At 47.6% G+C, this 26,676-nt stretch overlaps 4 protein-coding genes across 9 annotated transcripts in view; 2 read left to right on the plus strand and 2 right to left on the minus strand.

Annotated features, from left to right (window-relative positions):
* Nucleotides 1–1,077: 1,077 nt before the first annotated feature.
* drg2 (developmentally regulated GTP binding protein 2) lies at nucleotides 1,078–7,917 on the minus strand. Of its 2 annotated transcripts, none has more exons than XM_062485863.1 (14): nucleotides 7,788–7,917; nucleotides 6,302–6,404; nucleotides 5,879–6,039; nucleotides 5,505–5,594; nucleotides 5,333–5,393; nucleotides 5,162–5,252; nucleotides 4,941–5,013; nucleotides 4,705–4,795; nucleotides 4,410–4,507; nucleotides 4,140–4,216; nucleotides 3,914–4,002; nucleotides 3,747–3,805; nucleotides 1,752–1,805; nucleotides 1,078–1,296 (listed from the first exon to the last, which is right to left on the minus strand). In XM_062485863.1, exons 2-14 carry the CDS (start codon nucleotides 6,363–6,365, stop codon nucleotides 1,210–1,212), a joined length of 1,095 nt encoding a protein of 364 aa, XP_062341847.1. In that variant the 5' UTR covers nucleotides 6,366–6,404; nucleotides 7,788–7,917; the 3' UTR covers nucleotides 1,078–1,209. The 2 variants fall into 2 exon arrangements, with proteins under 2 accessions (XP_062341847.1, XP_062341836.1); XM_062485852.1 differs by lacking the exon at nucleotides 7,788–7,917 and adding an exon at nucleotides 6,632–6,735.
* gfer (growth factor, augmenter of liver regeneration (ERV1 homolog, S. cerevisiae)) lies at nucleotides 6,878–9,229 on the plus strand. Of its 2 annotated transcripts, XR_009932834.1 has the most exons (4): nucleotides 6,878–7,159; nucleotides 7,362–7,579; nucleotides 7,808–8,353; nucleotides 9,008–9,229. XR_009932834.1 is itself a non-coding variant. In XM_062485988.1 (3 exons), exons 1-3 carry the CDS (start codon nucleotides 6,947–6,949, stop codon nucleotides 7,968–7,970), a joined length of 594 nt encoding a protein of 197 aa, XP_062341972.1. In that variant the 5' UTR covers nucleotides 6,878–6,946; the 3' UTR covers nucleotides 7,971–8,460. The 2 variants fall into 2 exon arrangements, 1 of the variants encoding a protein (XP_062341972.1); XM_062485988.1 differs by lacking the exon at nucleotides 9,008–9,229 and having other exon boundaries at nucleotides 7,808–8,460.
* Nucleotides 9,230–10,759: 1,530 nt separating this feature from the next.
* The window catches only part of syngr3a (synaptogyrin 3a), a 57,539-nt gene continuing 41,622 nt past the window's right edge, over nucleotides 10,760–26,676 (plus strand). Inside the window, exons 1-5 of one of the 3 annotated variants that reach the window (XR_009932828.1) lie at nucleotides 10,767–11,042; nucleotides 13,808–14,042; nucleotides 14,278–14,423; nucleotides 14,595–15,732; nucleotides 15,848–17,350. Coding sequence is in view for 2 of the 3 variants with exons in the window: in XM_062485911.1 (XP_062341895.1) it covers nucleotides 10,941–11,042; nucleotides 13,808–14,042; nucleotides 14,278–14,423; nucleotides 14,595–14,813 (702 nt within the window). In the remaining variant the exon portion in view is untranslated. Of the gene's footprint in view, nucleotides 11,043–13,807; nucleotides 14,043–14,277; nucleotides 14,424–14,594; nucleotides 17,351–26,676 lie in introns of those variants that run through there. The other 2 variants (XM_062485911.1, XM_062485924.1) reach the window with 2 other exon arrangements.
* znf598 (zinc finger protein 598) lies at nucleotides 18,442–26,405 on the minus strand. Of its 2 annotated transcripts, XM_062485699.1 has the most exons (13): nucleotides 25,983–26,405; nucleotides 25,202–25,314; nucleotides 24,754–24,883; nucleotides 23,515–23,726; nucleotides 23,092–23,309; nucleotides 22,872–22,977; nucleotides 22,043–22,170; nucleotides 21,812–21,907; nucleotides 21,590–21,671; nucleotides 20,655–21,511; nucleotides 20,377–20,536; nucleotides 20,107–20,251; nucleotides 18,442–19,898 (listed from the first exon to the last, which is right to left on the minus strand). In XM_062485699.1, exons 1-13 carry the CDS (start codon nucleotides 26,154–26,156, stop codon nucleotides 19,506–19,508), a joined length of 2,814 nt encoding a protein of 937 aa, XP_062341683.1. In that variant the 5' UTR covers nucleotides 26,157–26,405; the 3' UTR covers nucleotides 18,442–19,505. The 2 variants fall into 2 exon arrangements, with proteins under 2 accessions (XP_062341683.1, XP_062341676.1); XM_062485692.1 differs by having other exon boundaries at nucleotides 21,812–22,170.

The raw sequence follows: 26,676 nt of genomic DNA on the forward strand, positions 1-26,676 counted from the left end.
ATCCATACCTCTGTTCAGTGAGTCATCCCTACATTGTCCAACGGTCTTGTGAACTTTCACTCGCCACACGTTATACGTAATTATGTAAATTTGCGGCCTCTCCATAAAACCACAAGACCTGGCAGTCCCTCTCCACTCTTTTCTCTCTCTCTCTCTCTGTCCCCGTGTCGTATAAACAAAATGGATGCGTTTGAATAATTAATGCTGCTATTATGTCTGGGTTCGCCAATGAATGGAGCACCCGCTATAGACTCTCACAGGTGGCCGGGGCGCAAGCGTCGACCCCCGCGCTCAGTGTACAAAGGGCGCCAACAGCAGGGCCGCGAGGCAGATGTTGGTGGTGGCGGGACTGTACAAGACCAGAAACGATGGGAGAAGTGCTGTGACAGGTAACAACATCACCCGTTGAACCGTGTGAACTTGTTCACAACAAAAGTACACATAGGCTATATATAGCCTACCTCCACCTTAAATGTAATCTCAAAACATATTGTCTTATTGTTGGGTCCCCCCCTGCAGCATAACAGTCATTTTCGCTTTCCGCTGATAAGACGCCGAAAATAGACATTGTAGTGCAGCAACATATCAAGATCAACTTTACCTTGACTAAGCAGGTCTTCAATGTTCAGTTTCTCCACTCTCCAGCACAAGTCTACTGCTTTACCCAAAAGGTCTCTCCGTATCTTTCAGAAATGAACGTTTTATTTCCAAGAAGAAATGTAAGTCAGTCTTACTATTCTTTCTCCGCCTTCAAACCTCTAAAATGGGGAACACAAAGTGAGGAATTGTCCACTTCACCCGGGCCTTATCTTTATCCACCTTTGAACTACAACAGTAGCCTGGCTGGCATTTCAAATGCTGTAAAACCCAGGAAAGGATGTCAAATGTCCTGCAAGCTGAGAATGGATGCCCTTTGAAAAGGCAAAGCACAGAAGGAGATCAAAACCCAATATGTATTTTTTTTCAACATTGTTTTATGTTTTATATTTGTTTGTGTTTTCAACAAAGATAAACCCCCTCAGATTCATCTAATCAAACTCATATCGATTTCCTGATTGTTAAATTGAATACACAAAAAAAGGTTGTTTTTTTTAATCATCGGAATCAACTGTACACTGCTTCTGAATACAGGAAACTGTGGCGTGTCATTTCCTCCCCTATGGATGTGACCACACCCATCGTGTCCTCAGTCCAATCACACGACTCGCTTTACTTCTTCACGACCTGAATGACATCTTCATGCTCCATGATGTGTGTCAGGCCGACCCTCTGGGGGTCGAACTTGGTGCTGGTGCCCTGAAGAGACACACCAGGTCAATAACACTAAAAGTAGACTTCTGACACTGTCCCCTATAAAGGACACTGTCCCCTATACAGGACACTGTCCCCCAGACAGGACACTGTCCCCCAGACAGGACACTGTCCCCCAGACAGGATACTGTCCCCCATACAGGACAGTGTCCCCTATACAGGACACTGTCCCCCAGACAGGATACTGTCCCCCATACAGGACAGTGTCCCCTATACAGGACACTGTCCCCTAGACAGGATACTGTCCCCTAGACAGGATACTGTCTATCTCATGCGGTGCAGGTCGGGGTTGAACAATGGTGGGGACAAACATTTTAATATCACCTAGAAATACATACATATTTTGTTTTTACAATGCAAATTGTCACAGCATTGATAAACAAGGTGAAAAAGAGGGATTATTGGGTGGAAGATAGTGACAGAATGGTACAGCAACTTACCCAAACCAAGGCATACTTGAACTGGCTGGCTAAAGTTCTATGGATTCGATGGCACTGGGTGAGAAAGAAGCATACAGATATGTTACATTTTACATTGCAATTCATTCATTTTTCTTTTATTCAAAGAAACATAGTATACATAGTGAGTACAGTAGATAATCCAGGGCCAGAAGTGAACACACTTTCAGCAGTGTTCCAGTGTTCGAAGCAACAACACCATCTATTACTACACAACATTATAACATAATGTTTGTTTGTGTGTGTGTATATATACATATATCCTATCAGGGCTCCAGACTAACTTGTTGCCTTGGTTGCACTGGTGCACCTAACTTTTTTATTTAGGTGCACCAGCACAAAATTTAGGTGCACCCAAATTTTTCCTTGCGTCGCCACAATTTCAAGGTCGCCTTTTTATCACGCTCCATATACATTCATATATATTATGTAAATGATCTTAAACAAGAATAAGGTGTAGGTACATATTTTTTTTATTTGAAGCACAATCATACTGTATATATATAAAAACAAATCTTTTAAGTTTTTCACTGAGCTACCAAACTAAAACATTTTAAGCAAAATAAAACATTTCAAAATAGAAAGTGCTAGTTTAAAAGTGCTTCCCTGAACTGAGACCTAACATTTCATGGCTCAAAGTCTTATAGCGGGTCCCACCTTGCTGTGACATTCCCTTCAGATGGCCAACACCTGTAATTTGGCCTTCTTGCCCAAATCATCTTGCCACACTCTCCCTAGCATCAAAATCCTAGCTCCATGGGTTAGCTCCATGACCCAGCTTCGTAACTCAGGGGTCCGCAATTCATTTTTACAAGGGGCCACATGAGAAACCTGAAATGTGTTGGAGGGCCTCATCAATTTGCTCACTATTCATTTTCTCCCATTGTAAAAAGCAGTAAAGTATATATTTTGATTAGCTGCTACTGGTTATCAGAAGAATAAGGATATTCTGTAAATATTTATATAAATATTTTAGATTTTGGTGTAGGTCAAATAGAAAAGATTATAGAAGTAATAAACAGTATAAACAACAACAACAGTGTTTCATTTTATTTGTAACCAGTTAATCTTCACAAACACTGAAAAGTTGTTTTGCAGTATGTTAAAGATGTGGAATTGATCAACTTTATACAAAAAGCAATACGTTTTTTCAGTTCATTTTGTTCTGTGAGAGAAATCCACTGGGCTTGAACAAGTGCATCGAAATCTGTCTGAATGTCTGAGGTGGATATGAGAAGGACAGCTGACAGGTAATGATCAGGGTCTGCAGTTCAACTAGCAAACCATCAGCCCACGCCCACTGAATCAGTCAAGTTCTTATTATGTCCGCGTTAGTTTTTTTTCTTCGCAGTTTTCACTTTGACCTCAGTAAACAGATACTTAGAAGTCCATGTCTTGTTAAAAGTTAATCAGTGGCAAAGTTTTTCATTTTCGAGGGCTAACCAACAGCTAACTCTCCTGTCGGTGAGGTTGCGCAAGCGCACATATGTAAATCGCCTGATCACTGTAGTCTTTCAGGACTACATATTTACTACCGCTCAACACATTTATTTTAAATTTTTGATTTACCTCACGTGGGCCGGATTGAGACAGCCTGTGGCCGGTTATGGCCCGCGGGCCATACAATGCCCAGGTCTGCTAAACTGACTCTCTGGTGCTGAGGTCGTAATTTCAATCACACAGCACGGAGCTACAGGAATATCTGGACCACAGCCAATCAGAGGCAAAGACCCGCCCCATCTCTGTCTCTGATTGGTTTAGACCACGATATGATCCAACCATGAGTCAGTTCCGTTTTAGGATAACAAACGCTTCGTTTGTGGAGAGACAGCGGATGCGAGGAGGTTAGGTGCACCGGTGCGACCTAGGAAAAAATTTAGTCGCACCCGTACACATTTTGGTCGCACTCTAGAGCCCTGCCTATATATTATCCTGTGTGGAGTTGTGGGTGTGTATGTTCATCGGCCTTGTACTCACAGCATGTTCAACAGATGCTCCTCTCCTCATAATGATGGCGTCGCTGAAGTCTGGCCGCTCTGAAACAACAAACTCCAGAGTTCAGCATGAGGCACAGCAGTGCTGCCTGCAGACAGGACCGTCTAGGTGTCTGACATCTGTGTGTGTGTGTGTGTGTGGGCGCGCACCTCCTCTCTTCTTGGTGTAGAGGCAGATCAAAGCCAGATATTCCCACAATGTCTCCAACAGGTAATCCAGGTTTAGTTTCATACCACAGCTAACACACACACAGAGCAAGATCATTGTTTACAACACACACAAAGATGTAGGCAGAGATACAGAACATTATGTACATCCATCAATCCCTTCACAAACCCTTATTAGCGCACACACACACACACACAGCTGTCTGACCTGATAACCACGCTGTGAGGTCTGTGAGCCAGGCGATCCACCTCCTCAATGGAGATCTGGTCCACCTTGTTGTACACCTGAAGACACAAACACAGAATGATTGGCTTCCTCAAACACCATGATAGAATGTTGCACATTACACTTGAAAGGAGACTGTCCTAATACAACTTGAATAGACTGTAACGTGAAGGTTAACCATTCAGAATGAGAGGGAACTATCTGACTCTTTCATGTTTTATTGATCTAGTAGAGGGGGTTAGAGTGGCGTACGTATAAGCAGGGCATGTAAACTCTGTTTCCAACGATGACGTCGATGAACTCATCCGGTGTGCTGTCCTCCCTGAACAGAACCTCCGCATTGAAGATTTCTGAGGAGCTACGTTAAGGTCATCATCTTCATTTAGGGAGAGAGGGGGAGGTATAGAGAAAAGGAGGCAGGGAGAAAGGGAGGCAGAGAGAGAGGGATGTAATGTAGTTCAATGTAGTTCACTGAAGACCCTTCAAGAGATGAGTCCTTGATTCTGAATCCCAGAATCATGTAGCTCAGTGACGACATGAAGGATACTGTATTCATGTAGGATCAGCTGGACCAGCTTCTCTGAGCATTGAGTCAGAGGGACGGTGGAGTTGTAGGAAAGGCCGCCACCTTTCTTAGGCTGGACAGAAGAAAACAAGATACGAGGCACAGGATGTGATGTCATAAATAACAAATGGACACAAAAAACATGACGCCACAATCTAAGAGGTTGGACTCATCAACTCATCACTGACAGTTGACTGTGGCTGAAGGTGTTGCTGTACCTTGAAATAAATATTGGGTTTGGACACGTTGAGTCTGATGCCCACAGATTCCAACTCTTTCTCCAGAAGTGCCCTGGTGTGACAGAAACAAGAAGTTCATAAAACAGTAACAGGTCTGCTCTGACTCTTTATACTGATACATACAAAGAAACACACATCAAAGCCACACAGACACACACACAGACACACACACAGACACACACACACAGAGAAGTCCGGACCTCTGCACATCTCCCTTGGTGGCGTCCAGCATCATGATGACCACATCAGCTGTCCGTGCTACCGCTATGACCTGTCGACCGCGACCCTTACCTATACAACACCACAAGTCAAAAGCCATCACAGGTCAACCAAAATGTCATGGGCGTTTCATCATGTAAAGCACCCTGTACCTTGGGCAGCTCCTTCGATGATTCCTGGCAGATCCAGCAGCTGGATGTTGGCTCCATGGTACTGAAGGCAGACGAACATATGATGTTTGTGATTAAACAAGGAACACAGTTGATCATACAGTAGTATGTATGTGTGTGTGTGGTGTGTGTGGTGTGTGTGTGTGCTGTGTACCTCTATCACGCCAGGGATGCAGGTGAGAGTGGTGAACTCATACGAGGCGGCTTCACTGGCTGTTGATGTCATCAGACTGAGAAAAGTGGACTGAAGACAGAGAACAGCAGGTTCAGTACTCTCAGCACAGAGCCACACATCAGGCTGGGTGAATGTCTCTACGAATGTGGTATCATTAATGGATTAATTTATGGCCACATTCTTCAGTTCCGTGTCTGGTAAAAATAGAGACCGTGTCTTGACACACTGAAATACTGTTAGAACTTTGCACTTTTGGTCCTTGAGCATCTGCTGTTCTCACTATTTGCATGTCGCTTTGGATAGAAAGTGCTAAATTAATAAATGTAACTGTCCTTCTCAGTGTGACTACTCACCTTACCCACGGAGGGGAAACCTATGAGAGCGACGCGAGCATCTCCAGATTTCATCACATCGAAGCCCTCTCCTTTGGCCCCAGCTGTCTTGGACGGCTCTAGAAGCTGGGCCCTGTATTTGGCTAGCTTGGCCTTCAGCAAGCCCAGATGGTACTCCGTGGCTAGGGACAGCGAGACCGCAGCATCGAGGATTGTTAGAGAAAGAACAAGGTTAACATTAGTCTCAAACAAGGTGAGGGCTGACGACTGAGACTTAAATAAATGTTGAAACTTTGCTTGCCTGTGAAGTGCTGGTTGCTATTACAGTATTATATTTTGGAGATTCAAGTATTTCAACAATAGTTTTGCGACTTAGTAAGATAACGGATATGATGAGTTTGGGTGAGGGGAACAAAAACGGACATGCCAGATTGATGCTCTCACCTTTGTTTTTTTGTGTCCGAGAGATTTCTCTCTCAATCTCCGCAATTTTTTCCAAGATCCCCATTTTGGCGAGGTAAACAGGTATCACAGTGTGTTGTACACCCTGAAAAGTTAGGAAAAAAAGATTGCTGTTAGAAACGTGTCACAGCATGAACATTTCTAGCTCTGTCCATTCTTAGTAAACTAGCTAGCTCGTGCAAAAACGTCATACAAAATGGGAAAATCACGTTTAAAGTACAGGACGAAAAGCTACAATTTCAATAAGTCAAGTAGGTAAAATGTACAGTATGTCAAAAACGATTTGAAAACAGAAAGGGGTGAAAGAATTACACTTTAATTGAGGCTAGGCTTCGCAGCACGCACAGAAATATGACATCATCAAGCGGAACTGATGAGTTCCGTTCAGTTTCAATGTTCGGTTGGCAACAAAACCACCATCTACTTTCAAATGTTGTTCCTAATCAACTAAATCGTATATAAACTACCCCCGTTCTTTTTTAAATGCTAATATGAAGCTTAAAAATGTATTGCCGAATCACTTACGTATTTATTTTTTAAAAGAGATACAAAAACGTGATGCAGCAGAGTGGAACTTCTCTTTCGTCGCGTGTTATCGGAAACATAGAATGAGACAAGTCAAGCAACATGGCTGCGCCCACGGGACCGAGAGGAACAACCACAACTAACCCGACCGTGTTTGAAGGTTTCCCTTTTAGTATGACAGGCAGACCACCAGAGGACACTCCCGGTAAAGAACAGGAGAAGACAAGTGAACCGAAAAAGAAGCCGTGTAGGGCATGTACGGACTTCAAGTCGTGGATGAAGGTTCAGAAAAAACAGACAGCAGTTGTGACACAGGTAATCTTGAGTTAATCGATTAGCCAACTTCCATCACAGTGCTAAACAGGCAGCATGATGCCTTCTGTGGAAGATAGAGTCGGTGCTGTAAATTGATATAGGGGTTTGGAGGGGTTTGCTGTAAATTGGTTGAAGGTTTAGAGAAGGTTTATTGGAATCTCTTTCATTGAGAATGTGTGTGCGTGTGCATGTGTTTTCCCAGGAGTCCCACTCTGGGGAACCTCAGCACCCTCAGACGGATCCAGAGTGTCCGTTAGACAGGGAGGAGTTAGGCCGAAACACCTGGTCTTTCCTGCACACAATGGCTGCCTATTACCCTGACCATCCCTCCTCCACCCAGCAGACAGAGATGGGCCAGTTCATTTCCCTCTTCTCCAAGTTCTTCCCTTGTGATGAGTGTGCTACAGACCTCAGGACCAGGTCAGAGTTCTACTGTAACCAAGTTAACCTGGTGAAATGATCTTGTAGGCTTGAAAGGATTTATATTCATGATATATTGTGTCTAAATAAGTTAGTTCACATAGGATTAGATTTAGAACCAACAAGGTCTTAGAATGTGCTGCTTGGAAACAGTCAAGAGGATCAGAACCTAGACGGACCAAGAATTCCATTGAGTCTGAACTTTTACCTCTTCCTCCTTCTCTCCAGACTAAAGACCAATCAGCCTGACGCCAGCAGTCGCCACAGCCTATCCCAGTGGCTCTGTCGCCTCCACAACGGCGTCAATGTTCGGCTGGGCAAGCCTGAGTTTGACTGTTCCCGTGTGGACGAGAGGTGGAAGGATGGGTGGAAGGATGGGTCCTGTGATTGATATGGACAGAGAGATAAATATGTCATCATTAAATTACACTTGTTTTCTTGTAAACAAGTGTATGTGTGTCAAGAGTAGTGATCTTTAATTAGAAAGAACTGTGAGGAAATAGTCAGACCGTGATATACACTAGGTGACTAAACACCAGCAGTGTCTTGGTCACAATTATTATATGTATAGTTATGCTGTTATGTTTGTTAAAATGGTCTACGTATTGTATATATGGATGGGAAAATATATTGAAAATACTTGCACATATATTTCTTAAATAAGGAAGATTTGAGTGATCAGATATAGATATCAGTCATATTTTAATACCATACTTTAATTTAGCCCGTGTTTGAGTTTGTGTGTTTAAGTTCTCCTGCACTACTTATGAGGATGTGTGTGTGGAGGGATATGAGGAGAGATGTGTGTGTGTGTGGAGGGATATGAGGAGAGATGTGTGTGTGTGGAGGGATATGAGGAGAGATGTGTGTGTGGAGGGATATGAGGAGAGATGTGTGTGTGGAGGTATATGAGGAGAGATGTGTGTGTGTGTGGAGGGATATGGGGAGAGATGTGTGTGTGTGGAGGGATATGAGGAGAGATGTGTGTGTGGAGGGATATGAGGAGAGATGTGTGTGTGGAGGGATATGAGGAGAGATGTGTGTGTGTTGGGAGGGATATGAGGAGAGATGTGTGTGTGTGGGGAGGGATATGAGGAGAGATGTGTGTTTGTGTGTGGAGGGATATGAGGAGAGATGTGTGTGTGGAGGGATATGAGGAGAGATGTGTGTGTGTGGAGGGATATGAGGAGAGATGTGTGTGTGTGTGGAGGGATATGAGAAGAGATGTGTGTGTGGAGGGATATGAGGAGAGATGTGTGTGTGTGTGGAGGGATATGAGGAGAGATGTGTGTGTGGAGGGATATGAGGAGAGATGTGTGTGTGGAGGGATATGAGGAGAGGTGTGTGTGTGTGGAGGGATATGAGGAGAGATGTGTGTGTGTGGAGGGATATGAGGAGAGATGTGTGTGTGGAGGGATATGAGGAGAGATGTGTGTGTGGAGGGATATGATGAGAGAAGCCTGGTGACACAAACATCCTCAAAATGCTTCCTTCCCTTGTTCCCTCCTTCCTTGTTCCCTAAAATGTCACCAGTGACACGGTGACATTGGTTTATTTCATCTTGTTAGAATTATTTGAAAGAAATCCATAATGTTTTCAGCTTGTGCCCTTATTTAATCAATGATTTATTTAATAAATGACAGAAACCTCCATGAAACAGGGTCTGACTCTGATGTTATTAATAAATGCCCTGACCTAAACCCTGTAGTTTAGTTATGGACGGTTATAGTTTATTCCCCCTCCTCTAGTAAGAGGGACAGTATATCATGGTCCTAATGTAGTCCCTCAAGGTCTACGTGGATGGACACGTGCGAGCAGAGTTGTGGCACATGCTGTGCATCCTCTGATCTCTAATGATGACGCGAGCGCAAGTTGGTCCTCTGTCCACCCAACCGCGGCCTCAGAATCTTGGGAGTTGTTAGGAGGGCCGAATGCCAGCTGTGCAGGTCAGGGGCGTATTGACTCCACGGAGTTGTTCCAGAAATCTAGCTTTTAAAAGTCTTAAATCGTTTTACTCCTTGCTCTTTTTACATGTTCGCCCTCGTAAATCCCGCAATCTGACGCGGATGCTGTTGTTGAAATGCCGTCGATAATGCGCGACCCCGTCGAGTGGCGCATGCTCAGTGCGCGCGCCAGTGTTGTACCGAAAACGTCCCCCTTTGCCAGAATCCTCGCGTGAACTCGCACTCACTCGGCGATGCTGCGCATGAAGGGGCAAGGCGCGTTTATTTGTAGGCTATTCTTAACAAATGTTTGGCAAACGTTCTTAGCAGGCATTCAAATAACATTCTGTATTTTATTCATGTTTTACGAAGTGATATTTCGTTTGCGCTGTTCCGCTAAATCTTCACGCCGTTACAATACAATGTCATCTAAATCAAGAGAATTTAACAGTGCATAAAATCAGTATTTAGCTCATATTTAATGAAGTCACAAATTAAATTTAAGTTTTTTTATACCCCACATCTTTAGTCTAGCTAGACTGAAGTAAGCTTAGTCAATATTTCTATAAATAAAAACCAGAATAAACAGTGTGCCATGTGTCACAGTGTGTAGGTCTACCTCTCTATAAGTCAGTTGGCTGCTGTTTGGAGTATCGTTCTAATCCAGGCACATGACTGGATGAACTGGAAGTAAGACCACCAGGCAGAAGCATGTTCCAGTAGTCTGGGAATGACCAGGGCCCAAAATAGCCCCTGGTTTGCTTCACTGGATAGGAATGGTGAAACCCACATGATGTTGGGCAGGAGGGTCATTAAGATCAGAGCTGCTCTGTGAATGGCAGCTGAGGAGGTGAGCTGAGATCCAGACATGGATATGGGTCGAGTCTGAGAAACTAAAGGCTCTTTTTTCTTAGGAAATTGAAACACTTTTGCATTGAGAATATATAGCAGATGGTAGAGCAATGTAGTTTGGGATTGTGACATTGGTGAACTTTACCTTTAAGAGCGAGATAACCATAGTATACATTTAACATTGTGAAAATAACCTAGGATTTAGTGAAGTTGTATGAAACAAAGATAGGCTACGTATTTGACTATTTTCAGGGGTGCACGACCTAGCAAACTTGAGCAGCACGCGAGCCCCCTAACAGAACAACGATCAGCTGTTTAATTACGTGATCACTTTCAACCAAATCTTGTGAAACACAACCAAAATAACGAATGTTTTCCTAATGCATTTTAAGAACAGTATCACAAAAATGGATAGAGAAAAAATCCTCGGCTTTCCACTCTACAAGTAGTCTCACTGAGGGTGCGCGTTCACGCGCAGGGGAGGACGATTCCGTGGACTGCACAACACCGGACCCGTCCCTACAATACTCAACCGACCGTGGAGCCGCGAGAGCACCGAGAGAGAGATGGACGGAGTGGGATCGTTCGGAGCCGGTCGTGCCGGAGCTGTTTTCGACCCGATTGCTTTTGCCAAGCAACCGCAGACCATCCTCAGAGTCTTATCATGGGTAAGTCCGGGTGTGTCCCCCGCGCTGTGCTGTCGCCTTTGGGTCCAGTGACGTTGGATATCACCGCAAAAAGACCACCGATAATTGATGGGCAGGGTCTGACTCGAAATTGACTTTAAAAAAAAAACGTTTCATTAGGGTTTTGGAACAGATGTGTCGTCGATCGTTTGGTCACCGCTTTATGATACACGATGCATTTAGAATGTTATTATCAAAATGGATGTGGAAATAAAATGTAGATTGCATCAGGCTGCCGCTGTTTGAATTGGATGGTGTGTTCGGATTAATATCCCACAGTACAGTCGGGTATTTAATGTTACGAATATATATCTGGTGTGGTGTATAACTAAATATTTCTTGGGTTTTCCTTTATTATGGCTGAACCAGTGTTTATTAAGACCACCACTATCCCACCATGCATTCCACGGCCTTGGCATGGTGTTGTAGCGCGTCATTTTAGCACGTCTAGAATAATCGATACACAACAACGATTTGTTAAAACCCTACAAGATATGAAAAGCGTCTTTATACATTTCCAAATTAGAAATAGCCTATTGAATTTAATACAACACAATTTTACAAACCATCCCACCGAACGCACTGTCGCGAGAGGCGCGCGGAAGTCCTAGCCATCTTTGATTGGCTACTGTACAATAAATCTGCTCCCAAACACTGCTTTAGACATAACATGCGTGGATAACATTACAGAGGCCTACATGTGAACTGAAAATAAATGCTGTGGTATATACGGCCAGTAGATATTGGGAAGATCTAAATTTTGTGAGTACTGAGAGGTTGCCTGTGTGTGTATGTGTGCGTGTATGTCTGTGTGTGCCCGTCTGTCTTTGTCACCAAGCACATACGTTACCTGTCGTCCCCGCATCCCTGTCTCGATCTTTCTCTTTTAGAGTCATATGGTGCTGTTTGCTTCTAAACACTTCTGATCTCGCGAGCTCGCTCGCGCTCTGTTTTATTTATAGCGCTCAGTCATCATTGCAGCATTGCAATCAGTCTGGTGCACCGGGTTCCTGGGCAGGTGCACCTATGTCCGCAGATGTTCTCTTCTTCCTCTTCAGTCATTACAGTTACCAGGGTGATGGGGTTAGGGTTGTTTGTGTCATCTGCATCATGTTCACCTGCTGTTTGCTTTCAACCTGCGATCAGATAATGAAGAGAGAGTCTCTGAAGAAGCTTCACCCAGAACCTGAACAGGCTTGCAATAGTTCCTTTCCACTTTTCATCTGTACTTTAGTGTTTACTCTTAATATGGTTTGTGTGTGTGTGTGAGGGTGTGTGTGCATGAGGTGTGTTTCTCTAAAGCTTAACCCTTGTGCTGCCTTCGGGTCACATGACCCAAAGGTTCATAACGAACCATCGTTGTGTTTACCCAGTTTTACCCAATACAAAAACAAATAAAAATAATTTTCTTTTAACCTTTGCAATGTGGGGGGTCTGCGACAGCCCAACGGTTAAAAGAAAATGCTTCACTTTGTTTTTGTATGGGGTAAATTTGTCGCAATACGACGGTGGGTCACACGGCTGATGGGTCAGAATGACCCGAAGATAACACAAGGGTTAAGGAATACTTTGATTCTTTTTTGAGAATATTCTTTTTGGTTGGGTGTTGCTAGTATTGAGCCTTACTTGTAGTGAACTACAGGGACATTTCTGACTGAACTTTAGTCTGTCGTTTTAGTTCACAACAAATCACAGAGAGGACATACAGTTGTTTGTTTTGCTGTTCAGACATTTTCTCTTGAAATCTATGAATCAATCCATTTTCATTGGGAATTACACCGATAACCACATGACACACTTCTGTGTGTGTGTCTCACATGCCCCTGTTATGCCGCCCAAAGTTAGTCAGCTGATTAGTGTCTGTGTGACCAAAGACAGAGAACCACATGAGAAGAGGGTGGGAGGGAGAGAGGGAGGGAGAGTAGGTGGGAAGGGTAGAGGGAGAGAAATGGAGTAGTGAGAGGTTGAGGGAGTTTGAGTATTGAGAGGGACAGTGACACAGAGGATTAGGAAAGAGAGACTGAAGGAAAGGAAACAGGGGAATGGGAATGTGGACAACAAAGAAGAGATGGAGAGAAGGAAGTGGAAGTGAGGATATTCTGTGTCAAATGAATCAACGAGTGACTGAATGTGTGAGTGTGAGTGTGTAATACAGTAGGATGAGAGAGATAGACTGAATAAGTGAATTGACTGGATGAAAGATCACCACAACAAGGGCAGAGCCATCTAAAACATACGTCTATTTTTTGAAAAATATTGATAAAAACTTTAGTTACCTCATCTCTACCCCTACACCATGTGACTAATGCAGACATGTACACACACACACACACACACACACACACACTGCCCAAGATCTCTGTGACTCTTCAGGGGAAGTGAAGCATCTACCTCCACACTCTGAGAGACAGGAAATTAGGTCATGCTTTTATTCTGAGCACGCTCAGATGGATGCTCTAAGATGGCCCAGTGTTCCTGTGCCTTTGATTGAGGCTGGGACTCTGTGTGTATTTGTGTGTGTACGTGTTTATGTGTGTGTAGCTTTGCATTAACAAAACTAAACAAATGAAATCCACAACACATGTACACTCATAAACCCAAGCTACATATGAGTCATACAATGATTCTAATCCCCCCCCCCCACACACACAAACACACACACACACACACACACACAAACACACAAACATCCTCTTAGTTCTTCTTCCCCTCTCCTAATCTCTCTCTTCCTGTTCTTTCCTCCACAGGTGTTTTCCCTGGTGGTTTTTGCGTCCATCGTGAACGAGGGTTACGTGAACATGGGCAGCGAGCGTCTGCACTGTGTGTTCAACAAGAACGCTGACGCGTGTAACTATGGCGTGTTCCTGGGCCTGGTGGGCCTGCTGGCCTGCTCCTTCTTCTTCCTCCTGGACTACAAGTTCCAGCAGCTCAGCTCCATCAAGGACAGGAAGAAGGCTGTGATGCTGGAGGTGGGCTTCTCGGGTGAGGAAGCACACCTTATGTTTACACAGAACTGCACAAACACAGAACTGCTCAGAAAAGTGCACAGAACTGCACAAACGCAGAACTGCATATGTATGACGTAAATGTGTACGTAAACTAGGTGGATTCTGAACAAGTCAAAGGTCACTTAGCTGGTATTTCCCAGGGGCTGTGATGGACAGGAAGTGATCTCCCTCTCGTGTGGTCCTGATTCCTTCATTCTGATTGGTTGCAGGTTTCTGGACTTTCCTGTATTTCGTGAGCTTCTGTTTCTTGGCCAATCAGTGGTCTCGAACCTCTGCTGACGAGCTGCCTCTCAACCAGGGGGCGGATGCTGCCAGGGCTGCCATTGCCTTCTCATTCTTCTCTATACTGACCTGGGTGAGCACACACACTAGTATCTATCTCCCTCTCTCTATCCTCCTTTCCTTTTTTTAACTTTTCCCTCTTCTTTCTCTTCTCCTGCCATCTCTCTCTCTCTCTCTCTCTCTCTCTCTCTCTCTCTCTCTCTCTCTCTCTCTCTCTCTCTCTCTCTCCCCCCTCTCTGCCCAGGCTGGTCTGACTGTGTTGGCGGTTAAGAAGTACCTACTGGGGACAGACATGACACTGTTCACCACTGAGCACCTAGATGTCAACACAGGGGCCCAGCCCTACCCCACCATCTCACCTGGGGGCCCCGCTCAGCCCACAGAGACCTACCAGAGCCCCCCCTTCACCGAGGGTCTGGAGAACGACGCTGCCGCCCCCACATACCAGGTTCCCATCTACTGACAACCCCCCCCCCAAAGAAGAGAGGGAGGGGGGAGTGGTACAAAGAGAGGGAGGGGTGGAGAGCGAGCGCCTGGGAGACTGGTTGCACTTCCAGTGTATGTGTGTGTGTTCCCTGAGGGGGGAGAGTGTGTTGGTTTCTGTTATAAAGGATGTGTCTTGGTGTGGTTGTGTGAACAGTTGGGTGTTTCGTTGTGTTGGGGGGCGGTTGGTCTGGGAGCTGGGGGATAGAAGTGTGTGGATCACTCATAGCACACTGGGTCAAGGCTGGGGGAGTGCTTCTCTTTGTTTACCGCTGCCTGCCATCAGTATTCAGTATTGTTGTTGATGTTATTTATCTGTTCACCTGGTTCAGGTCACACAGAGGGTAATGAAACAGGGACTAGTCCAGGACTCCATCCAAAACGCGTGCTGGACAAAACAGTAGTAAGCGACACATAACAGTAGCCTACTTAAAATAAAGAAAAAAGTATTAAATTGTCTCTTTATTGCCAATGAAAGGGGAGTCTTTAGTTGCATATGGTGTATTAAGTAGTCCATCCCTTCACTTGCCTGCAACGACAATTGTACTATCTGCATGTTTTTGACTTAGATATCAACTAAGTGCCATACTGTACTGTAGTCTGTGTCTCAGACAGTGACTTGAAATAGTCGTTATATTTTTCCACACGCTGTAAAAACGTTACGTGACCAAGTGCAATATCTCACATTGTGTGTAGGCTTAGCCACAGACAAGATTTGACGTTTCGTCTCAAATCCCGCCTGCGTGGTTCTGGGTCCCTCCTCTCAAACCCGGGTGGCTAACGCTAACATGCTAACCATTAGCTGCTCTGGTTTGCAGCCTTTAGAGCCGGACAGGGGGGTTGCCATGGCACTGGCAGATGTGGCGGGGCAGGGGCAGAGAAGATTTGGACTGAATCAGGTACGTTTATGTTTACGGTTTAGAAGCTGCCAAACTGCCCTGGGTTCTTAAACTTAACCTTTTATTACTACTGTATATTGTTAGTATTTTTATTTCTTTTTTTTTAATCTCAAAGGTGATCGGTCGGTTAGCTCGCATGTAAAGAGGAGTTCAGTGTCGATGTGACTGGCTAATTCATTGATCTCGGCTTTGCTACTGAAGCAACCGTCAAGTGGGTTGAAGCGTGTTGCCATGGTGAAAGTGTCAGGGTTGGGAGGGGAGGGTGTTTGTGTGCTTGTGTGTGTGTGTGTGTCTGTGTGTGTGTGTGTGTGTGTGTGAAAGAGAGTATTTGTTGTGAAAGGTCTGTATAAAAAAAAGGCCTACATTCTGATGTGTAAATAATTATTTTCATTGACATGTAGTCTGTTAAGTGAGAGGAACATGCCACTTTCTGAGTTTCCCCGAGGTGGTAGAATCAATATTGTCCATGTATACCAAGGATGTGAAACGTATATTTACTCGTGTCAATATGGAGTTTGCGTCTTGATGAAAGAGCGAAATATGAAGAATTATATATATATAAGATTGATATTATTGACGTCCAGAATGCCTTGCCTGCTCTTTCTGGACACGCATAAGAGCCCCCTCTTCTGGTAGCTAACGGTGGTGCACAGGAGGTTTCTGTCTGTCAGAAAAGGAAGTATGGATGCATGAAATATTGTATTATGAACTGTTCCATGTTGAATACTGTATGATTCTTCTGTTTAGGAGCCAATCAGTCTGAATTGAGATTTGATTAAAAAAAAAAGAAGAAGAAATTGATAACTCAGAGATTGAATTAATTGAACAATGTCAGGTCGCCTCTGGTATAACAGCAGAGTTACATGAAGTAGCGAAGTGGAAACGAAGACATGTAACAGCACCAGTCATGTCTGTACGGTGTTACAGGTGTGTCATGTCTGTACGGTGTTACGGGTGTGTATCAGTCTAACCTTTGGGGGGGGGGCGGGGGGGTGAAGATTCTCGGTGCTTCTCTTTAATGTTATAGAAACATTCTGTGTTTGTTCTCTCGACTAGACTCACGTGCACTAGAGTGGTATTGATTGTATCTAAGTACGTATTTACTTAATGGAACCCGTATGTGATGGTGTCCTGGGTCTGCTGTGTCATGTACTAATGAAGAGTATAGTAATAAGATTAACAATAAGGATAATAATGCACTCTTGTTGGAAATGCTTTGTGCGACCAGTGTTAAAGGGACAGTCCACTGCAAAATCAATATTGCTTTCAGATCTTAAAAGGGATCTGGTTGTGACAAGTCTTTGGCAAGTGTTAGTGTGGATCCAGTTGACAGGCCTGCACTGTGCATACTCCACAGGAGCCAGGCAGGTGTAGCTTCATCCACACACTGGCTTCACAGGATGCTGGGTTGTGGGTTCCTCAGACGGTCCACGTTCAACTCTCTTTGGAGGTATGAAAACATCAGGCAGCCTTTGATTTTTGGGTGGATTATTCCTTTACTGTTGTTTCTGTTTAGTTCCCTCTTGTTCTGGGTCATTCCTCAGTGTACAAAGATCAGTGTCACTGTCCATGTTACTGCAGTCTGACATCACTCTAATAAAGCAGACCATTTTGGAGGGCGGGGCTCAGCTTGTGGTGTATGACGTGTTCCAGACCAAACCTACAGGCCGTGTGCGTGTGCCTGTCTGGACATGTCTTCTTTAAACATACAGGCGAAAGTGCATGCACACACACACACACAGAATCCGATTTATTCTAGCCGGATAGAAGACACAGAAGCTACAGTTGAATGGACACAGAGATCACATCTCACTTACAGAGAACAGGGCAGTAGTCCTGAGAACATGAACCGTGTGTGTGTGTGTGTGATGAAACCAGTTCCCTACAAACAGGAGTAAAATGGGCCACAACTTTAACAGTGAAGGTATGGTCAGTTTCAGTCCAGGGAGACATCAGTGGAACAGCATCAGCAACACACCTCAGACCCAGAGCCTGCTGAGCAGGACAGAAATGCAAAACCTCCAAATCTGGAGCTTGTTCTTGACGAAGCATCGACTGTTCCTGCCTCCACATCGAAAACCTTCGTCAGGACAGCACGTGTTCTGGGCGTAGCAGGACGAGGTCTCGGGTCAAACAGGACTGACGCTCTCCCTCTGGTGACCTGCTCGTTCCTTTGGAGCAGGACTTCAGGGAAGCACAGCTGCTGTAAAGCAGTGATTCACCATGACAGCATCACACAACCCCACCCTAACGCTTGAGCAATAATCACAACAGTAAAAAAACGAACCAGTTCCCAATATGCAGTCCTTTATCCTGGTGAAGTCACCAGATTCTCCCACTAAGGTGATCAGGTGACCCATTTGTGGTCTTCTGTTGTTAGAGAATGCAAAAGTTGAAAATGTATAAACGTACTGTACAGAAATGTATACAAATATATACTTATTTAATTCTACATAAAATCAAATTAATATTTACATAAACACTTATGTAGTTTATCACACTGGGGACAGCTCCCGTTGTGCTAATGAAGTGTCCTTTGCTTACTGTACATTCTAGGACAATTAGGGAGGACTAGGGAAAGGCTGCATCCAAATACTGTACAATACCCCACGTCCCTTAATGTTAAACCAGTGCCAGTTAAGAGGAAAGGGGATGAGGAGGCAAGAATATAACTACTGGAACACAACCCAGGAAACAGGCCAGAGAACATCAAGGGAAAGAAGCCATTTTAATCAGTTTGGGCAAAAATATGAACACTTCTGATGACTCCCAGGTGACAACAATGAGAGGTGCTTTCTTCCATGTTTCTGTGACCAGGCAGAGGAGGGACCAGTAAGATGCAGGACACATTCAAGAGTCAGACACCTGGCTCCAGTCTGTGACACCTGGCTCCAGAGGCTGTTCAGGACCTTCCCTGTGTGAACACAGCACAGTGAGGCTGTTCAGGACCTTCCCTGTGTGAACACAGCACAGTGAGGCTGTTCAGGACCTTCCCTGTGTGAACACAGCACAGTGAGGCTGTTCAGGACCTTCCCTGTGTGAACACAGCACAGTGAGGCTGTTCAGGACCTTCCCTGTGTGAACACAGCACAGTGAGGCTGTTCAGGACCTTCCCTGTGTGAACACAGCACAGTGAGGCTGTTCAGGACCTTCCCTGTGTGAACACAGCACAGTGAGGCTGGAGGTGGGACTGCATGAGTGGATTATGAAATGGGTCCCAACCCAGGCCTCGTCACCGCTCTCTCTCTCTCTCTCTTCCTCTGTGGTAAGTAAAACAGGTAGCCGATTTCTCTGTACATTTTCATCCAGATAAATGTAATAAGTGCTTTACGTCACCCTTGTCTCCTGGACATGTGAAGAGCAAAGCTCAGAGAAGGAAAGAAAATAGGGAGGTATGAACAGAGGGAAAAAAAGAACTCTTTCAGAACAGTTGTCATACTCTTCAAGTAAAGCATTAGTCTTGTTTTATAAACCGCCAGAGTTTGGGTTGCCAGTTAGGTCTGTGCTTGTGTTGTAGCACCAGTGTAAACACATGGTATAGTTGAACAATATCTGACAGCCTCATCTATTTCAAACTGTGGTTACATGGTCAACCTTTCACTTACAGATAAATTCCAACCCCGACCTTAAAAAAAACAAAAAAAAAACCTCCATCCCCTCACTGAACTACATGTCCCAGTATCCTCTCTGGCATGGTAACCCTGGAAACACACTACCTCTGGGCTCCATTTGGGCAGTGGGATTGGCTGTACGGGCCGAGGCAGTAGGGTGGGCTAGCTGATGATGCGGCTGATGGCCTGCAGAGAGGGGAACTCCTCGTTCTCGCCCATGTGCAAGGTCTTGTGGGAGTTGAAGTCTTTGGAGGCCAGCACCTGTCGGCAGGTGGGGCAGATCTGGCAGTCCAGCTCTGCTGCGTTAGCGTTAGCAGAGATGGGGGTCTGCCAGGCGCTCTTCTTGCTCCTGCGGGCCCGGCCCACCCCGGCCCCTGCCACCCCGGCCCCTGCCTGCTGCCTCTCCAGGGCTCTGGAGTCAGCGTGGGCGCTCAGCAGCTCCTGCTGCTTGCTGCTGTCTGGCAGCAGGACAAGCAGCTCGTTGAAGATGCGGCCAAAGTTCTCCCCCAGCAGGTCCTTGCAGCTGTGGTGGTACTGGGCAGCTGACATCAGACCCTGGGAGGGAGACACAGGTAGGGTGAGGTGAAGAGGTGGTATGGGTAATGGGGGAGGGGGGGGTGGGGTACAGGGTAGTGGGAGTGGAGGGATGGGGTTAGGGGGCAAACCGCTGTATATGACTTCACATGTAAACATCTACTTCTTGAAGATACTTTACAACTGTGAGCCTGGCCTGTGAGAATCCCGACAGGTCAGAGCCCAGTACCTGTCTGAACTGGCCAGAGTAGTTCTTAAACTGGTTAAACTGGGACTCGTCATTGTGCAGGAAGTTCTTGATGGACTGGATCAGCTCTATGTTCCTCTGCTGGAAGTTCTCAGGAACCAGGTAGGTCACTGGCAGCTGGGGAGATCTGGAGCAAAAACAAACATTCAGACACACACACAGAATTTCTCAGAACAAAACACAACTGGACTATCACAAATCAACAAAAGGTTCCACAGTTCCTAGTTGCGCTCTGCTGGTGGAATGTCCCACCTGTCAGATGCAGGGGGGTCAGGCTCTACCACATTGCTGTTGAGGGGGACGCCAGTGAACCCTGGAGGGGGTTTACTGGGCATGCTCCCTAGGCCAGGTGGAGGCGGGGACATTGTGTTCAGAGGGGCGGAGCTTTTCAGGGGGAAGGAACTCTTAAATCCTGAGGACCAGACACAGATACAGGATATCAACACTGAGCTGCTGTGATACTGGGAGGAGACAGAGGAGGGCAGGAGGGAGGTGCAGGAGAGAGAGAAGAAGAGATGAGGAGAGTGTACCTGGAGGAGGCTTCTTGGAGGAGAGGGCTGGGAACTCCTCCTCCTCGACAGCAGGCGGGGGGGGCTGAGGGGTTGCCACGGCAACAGGCTTGGAGATGGACGGTACAAAGGCTGGCTTGTCCACGTAGCCGTTAGCCAATCCGCTCGCTTTACCTGCCGTCATCATGGCGGGAGGGGGTTTGGGGGCGTGGCCGTCGGCCGGCCTGGTCTCTGGCACATTCTCCTTCTGCGCCACGGCAACCACCCTGGAGACCGTTTCCGTGGAGACAGCGGCCGTGCTCCCTGAGAACAAAGGAGGGGGTGTGGCCTGTTGCTGCTTTTGTTTTTTGTTCTTGCCGGCTTTGGGGGCGGGGTTAGGCTTGGCGCCAGCGCTGGGTTTGGGGGGAGAGGGGGCGGCGGGGGGCGGCGCGGCCCCTCTGACGGTCAGCAGGGAGGAGATGTCCAGCATGGTGGGCACCGCCCGGAACTCGCGACGAGTCATGCTGCCTCCGCCGTCCTCCTCCGAGGAGGGGGGGGAGCGGGGGGGCTGGGGCCTCGGGTTCTCCCCTCCCTTTTTCTTCTTCCGCAAGGAGGCAGAGGAGGAAGAGAGGGTCTGGGGGCCAGAGGGGGGAGGAGGCTGGCTGGCTGGTTTGGTGCCTCCGTGGGCCCAGGCAGAGCTGGGCCCCCCTGAGGGTCTGGGGGGGCGGATACTGGACACCAGGGCCGGGAAGTCCTCGTCGTGGAAGGAGGAGTGCTTCCTGGGCTGGGCAGAGTACGCGGGCGCCATGGGCGTGGTAGCCATGGCAGCAGAGAGGCTGGGGAAGTCGTCCTCCTTCAGAGCTTTAGGGGGAGGGGCCACTGCTGGAGCCGGCTTCACACTGCGGACCAACACACAGTCACCTCAGAATGGGGGTTTGGGTGTGTGTGTGTGTTGGTGTGTGCGTGTGTGTGTGTACCTCAGTATGGGTATTGGGGCGATGGCTCCCAGAGCTGGGAACTCGTGTCCGTCCAGGCCACTGCTGCTCCTCATGGTCCTGACTGAAGGGTTAGGGCCACAGATACACGCATTTTCTTTTTTAAAGCAGTTGAAAAGTATAACCAAGATAACCATCTAGTTCTCACAACAAGCTGTGTGTCCTGTGACACACAGTCGTTCGTATGTAATGACTGACGTTCACCTGGGGGTTCAGACGTTGGTTTGATGGAACCAGTCCTGTATCTGCTGTCGTCTGTCTCCATCCGGTCGCTCCTCTCCATCCGGTCGCTCCTCTCGCCTCTCTCCATCCGGTCACTCCTCTCGCCTCTCTCCATCCGGTCGCTCCTCTCGCCTCTCTCCATCCGGTCGCTCCTCTCGCCTCTCTCCATCCGGTCGCTCCTCTCGCCTCTCTCCATCCGGTCGCTCCTCTCGCCTCTCTCCATCCTCTCCTCCTTGCGGTGTTTGGGAGCACTCCTCTCCTGCATGGCTCCTCTCTCCTCCTGTCTGCGCACGGCCATGGACGCCCTCAAAGCAGCCGCCACCTCCCTGTCCTCCTCCTCCCTGCACACACACCCCCAGGACACACACGCCCAGGACACACACCCCCAGGACACACACGCCCAGGACACACACCCACGCCCAGGACACACACCCACGCCCAGGACACACACACACCCCCAGGACACACACGCCCAGGACACACACGCCCAGGACACACACGCCCCCAGGACACACACGCCCAGGACACACACGCCCAGGACACACACGCCCCCAGGACACACACGCCCCCAGGACACACACGCCCAGGACACACACGCCCAGGACACACACACACAGGACACACACCCCCAGGACACACACACCCCCAGGACACACACGCCCAGGACACACACACGCCCAGGACACACACACGCCCAGGACACACACCCCCAGGACACACACACACACCCCCAGGACACACACGCCCAGGACACACACACACACACACACGCCCAGGACACACACGCCCAGGACACACACAGGAAAGACACACACAATTATTTCAACCCTTTTCCTACAATGCAGTATCTTTCATAAATCAGGCACTGGTCTTTACTTCCAGGGACTCCATTGAAGACGTGCCTTGGGTAATGTAAGGAACAGAACCACTCATCACTCAAAGGTGATCAACACAGCGGTTACCAGGTTGGTTACCAGGTTGGTTACCAGGTTGGTTACCAGGTTGGTTACCTAGCAGGATGTCAGAGTGATGTCTTACTCACCGGTTGTACCTCCAGCTGCCTCTGGTGTTCTGCTGGCTACTCTGGACCCGCCCCCTTCCTGACCTGGACGATCTCATCTCCTCATAGTCCTCTGCTGACAGCATCCCTGCACGCGCACACACACACAACACACACACATTTCATTGTTGATCTACACACACACCGACTCAAAGGGGAGCCTCCATCGCAAGACGTTCAGCGTGGAGACACACACACACACCTTCGTTCCTCCTCTGCTGGCGAGGTGCGTATGTGAACTGCAGGTCTATGTGTCGGTTCTGGCGTGCCTCGGCCCGGTTCTTGCTGTGAGCAGAGGCCTTATGGGCCTTGTAGTCTATTTCGGAGCGGAAGGCGTGGGTGAACTGCTCTGTGCTGCAGGGGCCCTCCTCACACAGGTAGTGGCTCTCACGGAAGTGCTCACTCAGGTACTGGTAGTCACTGTGGGGAAGGACAGGTGCACACACACACACACACACACACACACCTTAGGCTGGCTCTATACTATGTGCTACTGTGTGTTAGTTTAACACTCAAACTCCATGTACTTTGCCTGCCTTTGAAACTGCTCCCAACTATAGCATGCGTGTATGTATGTTTACATAGGTGTGTGCAGGTGTGTGCAGGTGTGTACGGGTGATCTAACCTGTAGTACTCCTGAGCTCCGTCTGCATCACAGAAGTGACAGAAGTAGTGGTCTCTGCGCAGGTGCTTCAGTAGCTCGTCGTTGTCAAGGTAACGGTCGTCGCAGAACTTGCAGAGCGGGTGTCCGCGGTGCGAGGTGTCGTCAGGGTCGCCCTGCGTGCGGTGACGCGCCAGGTCTCTGCGGCTGTACCACTTCCGCTCGTGGGAGAAGATCTGTCAGGAAGCACACAAACATGAGAAGGTCTGCGAGGGCTGTCGCTAGGCGTCTGCGAGGGCTGTCGCTAGGCATCTGCGAGGGCTGTCGCTAGGCGTCTGCGAGGGCTGTCGCTAGGCGTCTGCGAGGGCTGTCGCTAGGAGTCTGCGAGGGCTGTCGCTAGGCATCTGCGAGGGCTGTCGCTAGGCGTCTGCGAGGGCTGTCGCTAGGCGTCTGCGAGGGCTGTCGCTAGGAGTCTGCCAGGGCTGTCGCTAGGAGTCTGCCAGGGCTGTCGCTAGGCGTCTGCCAGGGCTGTCGCGCTGGATGTGGAGCGCTGGGGGTGATGGTGCTGCTGTGGGGGTGATGGTGCTGCTGTGTGGGTGATGGTAATGCTGTGTGGGTGATGGTAATGCTGTGGGGGTGATGGTGCTGCTGTGGGGGTGATGGTAATGCTGTGTGGGTGATGGTAATGCTGTGGGGGTGATGGTAATGCTGTGGGGGTGATGGTAATGCTGTGGGGGTGATGGTGCTGCTGTGTGGGTGATGGTAATGCTGTGGGGGTGATGGTGCTGCTGTGTGGGTGATGGTAATGCTGTGGGGGTGATGGTAATGCTGTGGGGGTGATGGTAATGCTGTGGGGGTGATGGTGCTGCTGTGGGGGTGATGGTAATGCTGTGGGGGTGATGGTAATGCTGTGGGGGTGATGGTAATGCTGTGGGGGTGATGGTAATGCTGTGTGGGTGATGGTGCTGCTGTGGGGGTGATGGTAATGCTGTGGGGGTGATGGGGTGCTGTGGGGGTGATGGGGTGCTGTGGGGGTGATGGGGTGCTGTGGGGGTGATGGGGTGCTGTGGGGGTGATGGGGTGCTGTGGGGGTGATGGGGTGCTGTGGGGGTGATGGTGCTGCTGTGGGGGTGATGGGGTGCTGTGGGGGTGATGGGGTGCTGTGGGGGTGATGGGGTGCTGTGGGGGTGATGGGGTGCTGTGGGGGTGATGGTGCTGCTGTGGGGGTGATGGGGTGCTGTGGGGGTGATGGGGTGCGGGCACCTTCAGGTGTTTGGTACAGAGTTTACAGCAGAACAGCTCGTGCTGTTTCCTCATGTGCTGCTCTAGTTCCTCAAACTTGGAGAAGACCTTGGCCTCTGGGCAGTGTGGGCACTCAGGTAGCAGCAGTCTCCTGGAGACACGCACACACACGAACACACACACACGTGTACACACACACACACACACACACAGGCATTGGATAAAGGAATACAGGTCAGTGGGGTCACAAACAGACATACATACATGTGTACACACTAGACTGTGAGGAGAATGGTTTCTTTTTATGAGAACACCTCACCCGGAAGCAGCAAAAAAACTATAAAACAAGACCACAGCATGCTGGGACACAACACTGGGGGATTCTCCTAATTCCATGTCTATTTTGAATCCCTATACCTCCTCCCTAACCCAGAAGACTGATGTGAATGAGGCCAGGGCAGCACTTTACCTGAACTCAGAATAGATCTTGCCATCGCTGAAGTAGATGTCGTGTTTCTTCTCACACTGAAACTGCTGTAGGGGGAGTGTCGCGAAGGGTTCCAAATTCTTCACAAAGATGACCTGACGACAGAATGAAAAGAAATATGGAGGGGGAGAGAGAGAGAAAATGAAACACAGAGAGGGATTCTGTTGACAAGTCTCCGGGCACTTGCGCTCGTGTTAATGACAATGCATGAACCACATGATCCGCACGAGACCCGTTTAGACACACACTGAGCATGATCTACAGTGTATCTGACAAATCTTAAATCCTTGTGAAATGGTGTTTCCATCCACGTTGATGACACACTTCGCCCTGTGTTCAATTAGCTGATAGCAGTAGCTACGTGCGCACACAATGGTGTTATCGCCGTTGGTTCCAGTATGACACGTTGATTTACAACGAGGGAGCTGCTTGGTGGTCCCTGCCGTTACTATAACCTATTACACAACACGAGCTAGCGACCAACAACCCCGCAACCCTCCAATAAATGGCTCAAGTTAGCCAGCTATGTAGCTAGCTAGCTAGCTAAACCAAACAGTTGACCAACTTCCGAGTATGTGATCTTATCTGGTGAAGTCACCAATATTTGTAAAATTGCTAATCCATAAATGACCATTCATTATGACCGACTAACCTCTTATTCTAGACTGAAAAGTGGTTGTCACGTTAGCTATCCTTCTAGTTAGAACGTTCGGCCTACACTGTCACAGTCCATCCCCGAGATAAAGTGGTGAGCACAGCCTACCTTGTCGAGCTCTTCGCGGCATACAGCGCAGTACTTTTGATCGCACAGAACCCTCATCTTTGTAGAACAGCAGTAGCACACCGGATGATCGCATTTTCCCAACGCGAAGATTTCGAGATCTTGGCAGCAAAGAACGCAGTTTCGCTCAGTCTCCTTCATAGATGTAGATTCCATAGCAGTAAAAGACACCGATTTATGAATGTTTGCTTTTAGGGGTTGGATGGCCGTTGAGATAAAGTAGCTTGCTAAATCTGCGTCTGGTATTCTCTTTTTACGTAATGTGAAAGTCTCAAAGCCATTCACGCTAGTCGGTACAAAAATTCAGTGTTTACCGGTTTGTAAACCAACAGGATGGACTCGCCGCGGCTGATTCCTGCTCGTGATTCGCATGCTCATACCTCTCACATCTGCTGTCGTTTGCGCAAGCGCTCCGCACAGTCCACCAGACACCTCCACGTGCCTGTCTGGCATGGCTGTTGAAATAAAATAATATAAAACATGCAACAGACGCAGGTGGAAATACCATGGTCGTTCTATTTTACCATGTCACGTTTGGGGATTAATAAAAAATGAAAAACAACAATTTAATTACTTTATCAATTAGTAAATTCATTAAAGACAGGATCCAAATTGGCTGATTATAGCCCAACTTACTTCCTGAACATCAGTTTGCGTTCATATTAATAATTACTAA

Source organism: Osmerus eperlanus, chromosome 2 (genome assembly GCF_963692335.1).
Source record: "Osmerus eperlanus chromosome 2, fOsmEpe2.1, whole genome shotgun sequence".
In the NCBI taxonomy this organism is placed as follows: Eukaryota; Metazoa; Chordata; class Actinopteri; order Osmeriformes; family Osmeridae; genus Osmerus; species Osmerus eperlanus.